This window comes from Cariama cristata, unplaced genomic scaffold (genome assembly GCF_000690535.1).
Source record: "Cariama cristata isolate BGI_N322 unplaced genomic scaffold, ASM69053v1 scaffold36260, whole genome shotgun sequence".
Taxonomy (NCBI): Eukaryota; Metazoa; Chordata; class Aves; order Cariamiformes; family Cariamidae; genus Cariama; species Cariama cristata.
Window position 1 is genome coordinate 34,122 of NW_009593645.1, and position 7,175 is coordinate 41,296.

The 7,175-nt window shown below is 36.1% G+C and overlaps 1 protein-coding gene across 1 annotated transcript in view; it reads left to right on the forward strand.

Moving 5' to 3' along the window:
* Window positions 1-884: 884 nt before the first annotated feature.
* The window catches only part of MAP3K1 (mitogen-activated protein kinase kinase kinase 1, E3 ubiquitin protein ligase), a 22,947-nt gene continuing 16,656 nt past the window's right edge, over window positions 885-7,175 (forward strand). Inside the window, exons 1-4 of the mRNA XM_009695077.1 lie at window positions 885-1,029; window positions 3,583-3,789; window positions 5,522-5,722; window positions 6,650-6,766. Of these exons, the coding sequence (XP_009693379.1) occupies window positions 886-1,029; window positions 3,583-3,789; window positions 5,522-5,722; window positions 6,650-6,766 (669 nt within the window). The 5' untranslated portion in view covers window position 885. The remainder of the gene's footprint in view (window positions 1,030-3,582; window positions 3,790-5,521; window positions 5,723-6,649; window positions 6,767-7,175) is intronic.

Genomic DNA, 7,175 nt, shown 5'->3' on the forward strand with positions numbered 1-7,175 from the left:
AAGAAGATGGGTGGGGATCATGTGCTGCTGCGTAAGAACGTGATTTTCTTGGTGATTTAGTAGATAGCTCAACAGAATCAGGAAATCTTCCAGACTCTTCATGTTTGGTTTTCAGTGGCTGATAATATTTTTTGCTTTTTTTGTTGTTGCCAGCAATCACAAGCAACTACTTTGCTGTAGGTCTAAAAAGTACAAGCCCAGATGGATTACACTTTCATTTTACAGATACAAACTTGCTGTGAATTTTGCTATAATTATAGCTGACTTGAAGAGCTTTTGCGTCATCAGTCACTCAGAAAGCAGCTGTCAAGGCCGCTAGCCTTACTTTCATGACTTCTGTGTCTAGTTTAAGTATACTTAACTGTGTATTACTGCTCTTTTGGGGGGAAGAGCATCATGTATGGGAAGATGCAGTACATACATGGTTTCATGCTTATGGATGCTATGAAGGTGGAAAATTTTCGTCATTAATTAGTATTCATTTTGTAAATTGTTTTAAAATGGAGATTTGCAGCTTTGAATTGCCAAGGAATGCATGAACCATTATAACACTTGTGAAACCTTTGGTGAATGACATGACATATAGGGTGATTTTTGTATTGGTTTAATATTTGTCAAGACCTTCCTTCTTGCTGGGTGTCCAATGTTACAGGCAGTACACTTATTTTAAAGAAATAGTCCTTAAAATAGGTATGCTGCAAATGGCAGGCTAGCAAATTAGTTGTAACTCTTCAAAGGCTTGCTGCGGTCAGTTGGAAGTAATGTTTTGGTGTTGTAAGGAGAGGAAGAACAGGATGGCACAAAGTTTAGGAATGCTGTAGTATTATACTTTGACTAAAATTAATTGTGCTTATGACTTTTTTTTTTCTTTGCTGTAGTCGTGACATGGAGAATAAAGAAACCCTCAGGGGATTGCAGAAGATGGATGACCGCCCAGAAGAGCGCATGATCAGAGAGAAACTCAAGGCAACGTGTATGCCAGCCTGGAAGCATGAATGGCTGGAAAGAAGAAGCAGGAGAGGTCCTGTGGTAAGTGTCACTGATGGAAGGGAAAAAACTCTTACAAGTAAAAATCCCTTACGTTTCTTTCTGTTAGAAACCTCTTTTTCTTAACAATTTGCATACTCTTAACCATCGTCGGCCTGTTCATTTTTTTATGAGCTGTTTAACAGGAAACTGTGGTTGACTTCCTGAAATGTACTCCTTTATTAAGCTTTATTTCTAAGAAAAAGGCATATAGCTGTGCTGCCGATTTGTGTAGTATAAAATAATACTGTGACAACACTGCCCTCTAATGTCAACAACAAAGGTAGCCCCTGTTAGGTAAAAACTTAAGTTTGAGTGCAAAACTGCACTATAGTTCTTGCTCCCTTGATTCTTGGGGGCTTTGCAACTTCACTTTTTCTTAGTTTGAAAATGTTAACGTTTTCTGTGTATTGTAATGGAAGTTAATTTTTTACTAGATGAAAACACAAACTGCAATCATACTAGAACCAGAAAACAACAAAGCTGAGTAACTCCTTCACACAGGTCTGAACTGCTATACTTTGGATGCCAGAGCATTCTGTTAGCCTTTTGGGTAATGCATTTGTATAAATGGCTCAGAAGCGTTTTTAACAAATTGAGATGGGTCAAACCTGAAGCTTTTTAAACATAGTTACAATTCCATTTGGATAATGCTGGTTAACTAATAGTCGTTAGTTACCTATAAGTGTAGTTGCATTGGTTGATGTGACTCCTGTGTACCAATGTGACACCCATGTACAGCTTGATGGGATTGCTAATTTCAAGCTAAGAATATCTGATACAGTAAACAAGTGTTTGGGGACAGGTTTTCTAGACCAGAAATAAGAGGGTTCTGTTGGTAACTTTCTGTCATGAGAAAGAACACTGAAAATACTTACAAGTGCACCAAAAAATCAAGGTCTCAAAGCGTCTAATAACACAAAACAGTTCTTACTTTAAAAAATTTTAAATGTATCTTGGTTACTGCGTAGCTTGAAACTGTTTCCCTGCTCAGCCCACTTCCCTTGAGGTTTCTGGGTTTTTAATACAACTTTTGATTCTCCACATTCTCAGTTACCACCATTTTACATTTTAAATGTTTTCAAGCACTAGTAGCTGGTAACTGTAATTTGTCCATAGGCACATGAATTTGCATTCTGACCTTCCAGGAAGGGAGGATTACAGCATTACAGTAATTGGTAGGAACTAAAATAGGCTGCACTGGTTTTTATACTTATCCTTTATCCTGTTCATTTTCATAATCAGATAGCAGTGTATTTAAAAACAATAGCAACAAAGGTTTCTGCAAAGTTCAGGTTTGCAATACATTAAATACAGTGATTTCTTAAAGTAAAATGAGCAGTGCTTCAATCAAGGTTGTAAATGCAGATTTTTCTTCTCTTAGGCAGTGCCTAACTGCTAGACCACAACATCCTTATTGTCCTCTTCTCCCTGTAGCCTGCTGAAACTGAAATACATTTCTGGATAGTGGAATAGCTTCAGTTGGATGAGTTAAATGCTTCAGTTTAAAATAGCCTTTTTAGGTCAATAAAATGTAGTCCAAATCATCAGGTAGAAAGGCACTGAGCCTGGATGTCTCTTCCTCTGCATACCCTGAATAGGGAAAGCCCCTTCCATTTTTTGCCTAAATCAGAGAAACCTCTTGAACTTTATAGGAGAGGTCTGCTCTGTTAATCTGAAGTGTTACTTGGAGCTGCCTTCCAGCTTTGAGTCAAGCCTCTAAGACATGGAGAAATGTAGAATTAAAACTGAATCTGTGACCACTTTTAATTCGATTCCCAGAGGCCTTACTCAGGCATTATGTGGGTCTGAGAGGCAGCCAGCTGAAAGTTGTCTTGAAATACTCCATAACTCAGTGTCAAAATTCAGTGTTAAATCAACAAAGCATTGTATTAGAAGTGTATGTACTCACTCTGCGTGAGCACATGTGTCTATTCATGTTGTGCAGCACTGTGCACACTGATTAGCTCAGATACCAGATGTGGTGTAGCTGTTTTACTTGTATGGCAGGCAGAAAACCTGGGTGTGGTTTGTATAGGGTGCAGAACACCTTAATTTTGCTGCATTACCTCCAGATTTAAAGTAATTTTTACTTTGCAACAAGTGTTGTGCTGTTGAAATAGCAACCCCAATATTTCTCAACTGATACTTACTATATAAAACAGATGGACCCAATGTTATAGCTCTTAATAAGTACACAATGCCAATAGGAAAAAATTCTTTTGGCTCCTACTGTCCAAATGGGGGAACTGCTGTCCTTTGAGATATCATGAATGATAATTACAGAAGTACTTTGAGTATCGAATCAGTTGCTGCCGCAACTAACATAAGCAGCAGAAATGGTCGGGGAAAAATGTTTCTTACTTTTGTGTGGCATATAGATTAACAGGATAACCCGTATTAGATGTTAATATTAGAACCTAGGGAATACGCAAACTTCGGATGCTTGGATAATGTCTTAATATATAATGGTAGCAAAACAAGTTTTGATGACATTGTCTTGCTTTAGCGTAAAATGATTAATTTGTAATTCTAACATGGTTTAATTCCGGCAAGGTGGTGAAACCTATCCCTGGGAAAGGAGATGGATTGGAAATGAACAAACTCTCTCTAGAACCTCAAGCTGAAGGACAAAGCACTGTTTCTTCACCTACACAGAAAGGAAGACGTAGTCCTTCTCCTAGTAGCTCCTCTTCATCATCTTCTAGGACGGTTAAATCTGAATCACCAGGTGTTAGAAGAAAAAGGGTATCTCCAGTGCCTGTAAGTTGCAAACTGTGATGTAATTTTTAATTTGGCCATATTCTGCAATCTTTTGCTTATAGAGGCAATTAATCCTCCCTGTGTAGGGCAAGACCCTGTTACAAAGAGGTTATGACAGGGTATCACTTAAATGAGATACGCAGATCATATCTCATGTGACATTTCTCATGTGTGGAATTTTATTCTCTACTCTTTGGTGTGTGTTTTCTTTTTAATTCAATCCTGCTTTCAAATTTTTATTTCTAGGAAATAAATGAATAAATACAGATAGTAAGTCGTGAAGACATGTGTATTCTCTTAGCTTGATTTGCACAAAGAGGTGCCAGTAGTTTGGGTTTTTTCCTGTAATTTTGCATGTCAGTTCTCCAGGCAGGTATATTCTGTTGGGAATAGGATTGTTGATTGGATTAAGATTCCTGCAGAAAAGTGTTACTGATATTCTATTTGTGACCCTCTATTCCAGAAATGAACTTTGTGTGTAGATTAGGGAAAATTTAACTATGTGCCTTGTTAGAAGACTAAAATCTCTGTCATTACATTTCAAATGATCTAGAATAGAATGTTTTGAGCAATAGTAACTGGCTTCATTAAGGAAGATCAAGAGTATAATGTTGATTATACATTAGATATATCTAATGGATTTGCTTGTTATAAAAATGCTCATCCACAGTTAAGCTTTAGTTGACTTGTCTACAACTTCACAGTGCAATTAGAGTAAGAGTAAGATCTAATTGCTTTTATTGTCCCATTGCTCTAAATAAGGTTTCAAAACCAATTAAAATATGTACTGCCATTCCTCTGAACTAGGGACAAATATCATAAGTTACAGCACTGCAGCACAGCTCCTTTCCTCTTGACAAGCAAAATTGAAAGGTTAAAATAAAAAACCCAAACTACAACAACCCATGAAACACCTAATTTGGCCTTTGATCCATTTTTACTTGATTGTTTTTCTTCGTTTAATATTAACCTTTCACATGAAAAACTTTAGAAATTCAGACTATCTTTTACTTAACAGATCCCCAGTGAGTCAATTATAACCTGCATCATAACATAAAATTAAAAGTGGATATAAATCAAAGCAGAAGATTTGAAATTGGACAAAGCCATTAATGCATCTCATAATGTTAGAAATGTGAGGGATTCAAATGAAGACAATTTTAATACAAGTTTGGGCTACTGAATTTTTGATCATGGAGAAACAAAACAAACATCTTGAGCTGAAAGTTGCTTTAGTTGTGCAAAGGAGAGGAAACTGTCTCCTTTTTCCTTTCCTTTGGAATTTCTGAAACTTTTGTTCTTCATTGACCATATATTCCCTTTTGTAAACTGTAGTCATAGGATTTCTTCACTTATGAAATATATTAGCGTTATAACCTTATATAATAATTCCTGTATTGAGGCACAAGTCTTCTGATTGAATTATACTTGATAATTCAGTAGTAATATGGAAAGGCAACCAAGTAAGACTTGGTAGTAAAAGCAATTTAAAAAACGCCTTTTCTGTCGTACTGTCAGACAATTTTAGTTTTTCTTCTGCCCTCAAGTTCTAGGCATGGAAGAAAAGTAATCCTTTTAAAATCATATGGTCTAAGCAGGTTGTAGTAGTTTCGGGAACTCTCTTATTCTGTGTCATTTGGAGGGGGGGAAAAAAAAAACAAACAACAAAGACCAACACCTAATTAAACTTACTGTTGTCCTGGAATTGTTTATGATGGAACCACTTATGTAGTTTCAGAGTGGACGAATAACACCACCTCGACGAGCCCCATCTCCAGATGGCTTCTCTCCATACAGCCCTGAGGAAACAAATCGTCGTGTCAACAAAGTTATGCGAGCAAGGCTGTACTTGCTGCAGCAGATAGGACCCAACTCTTTCTTAATTGGAGGAGACAGTCCTGATAATAAATACAGAGTGTTTATTGGGCCTCAGGTAGAGAAGGTTTTTGTGTTGTCTGTAGCTTTTATTAATTTATAGTTAATCTTGGAAAACTGTTCAAAACCAAATTAGATCAAGTTAGTCACCAAACCATGATAACCAAACCATTCTATAAAGTAATATTTAAAAGTTGTAAACTGTGCTCATGTAATGTAATGATGAGCTTGTATTTTGTGAAATATGTAGCAAGTATACTAGTTTTGTCTAAAATTTCTCCTTTAAAAAAACCAAAAAAAGACTGTAGTTTGGAAGTAATTACTATCATCCTGTCTATTTCTCATTCCTAGAAGTGGCTCTGAATTATTTATTTGAAATATTTTTTGCTAAAATTTGGCCACTTCATTTTCCTAGTTTCTCACTCTGAAACACTTTGTTTCCTTTATTCATGGGTTATATATAAATGACAAGCACATGACATAATTCCTTTTATGGTGTGATAATTTCATCAATGCCTATAGTGAGGTCCTTTTCATAGACTTTCATAGTGCTACTGTGATGCTGCGTTGGGGAACGTCTAAGAGTAAACAGAAGTGTGTCGTTTAAGTTTGCGGTGATATAATGGATATACAAAGATTATATGCGTAAAGCCCTTCTATTGCGAAGCATAAGGAATAGCTTCAATTGATTTAAAAAAAAATTTTAAATGGGGAAAAAGTCAATTGCAAACTGGTGTAATAATTGTCTGCTTTTCCATATATACTCCTGAATAATATTTTGGGAATTCACATTTTCGGTACGGCCATGTAAGAAGATATTTATGCCTACGTGTGAAATATTTTGCATAAACTACTTTTTTTGGGGGCAGGGCGGGGGGCGAGGCAGGCAGTATATGTTCTATGATGCACTTAAATGTGGAAAAATTATCTATGTAATAGATAATAGTCAATTCTGTAGAACCTTAGCATATACTTTTCTTTGCAGACTTGTAGCTGTGGCCGTGGGACATTTTGTATTCATCTGCTGTTTGTTATGCTGCGGGTGTTCCAGCTTGAACCCACAGATCCAATGCTCTGGAGAAAGACACTGAAGAACTTTGAGGTAATTGATTTCTCCGATCTAGTGGCAGATCTAAAATACAATCCAGGTAAAAGTCTTGAGGACTTTTATCTTTAAAATGCTGAAAACTGCTTTTCAAAGCAACAAGAATGTATGTTCTGACTTATATTTTTAATTCAGTCTCAAGAGCTCTAAGTAGACAAAAAAATAGCTGCAAATAAAAGATGTGACTAAAAGAATAGTATAGAGCTGTAGTTTAGTAAGTGATTCAAATTTTGGATTTTCTGTTCAAATTTGTATTATCTGCCTCACTGATTAGCTGAAAGGTAAACAGAACCTTCAGAACTCTTTCAGAAGTAATTGTGTGTATACTTAAAGCTGTTAATTATTTTTAATAAGCAAATAATTTTTTGTTGTAAAGTGTTTCTTGTGATCTGCTTGTTAGTAAGAC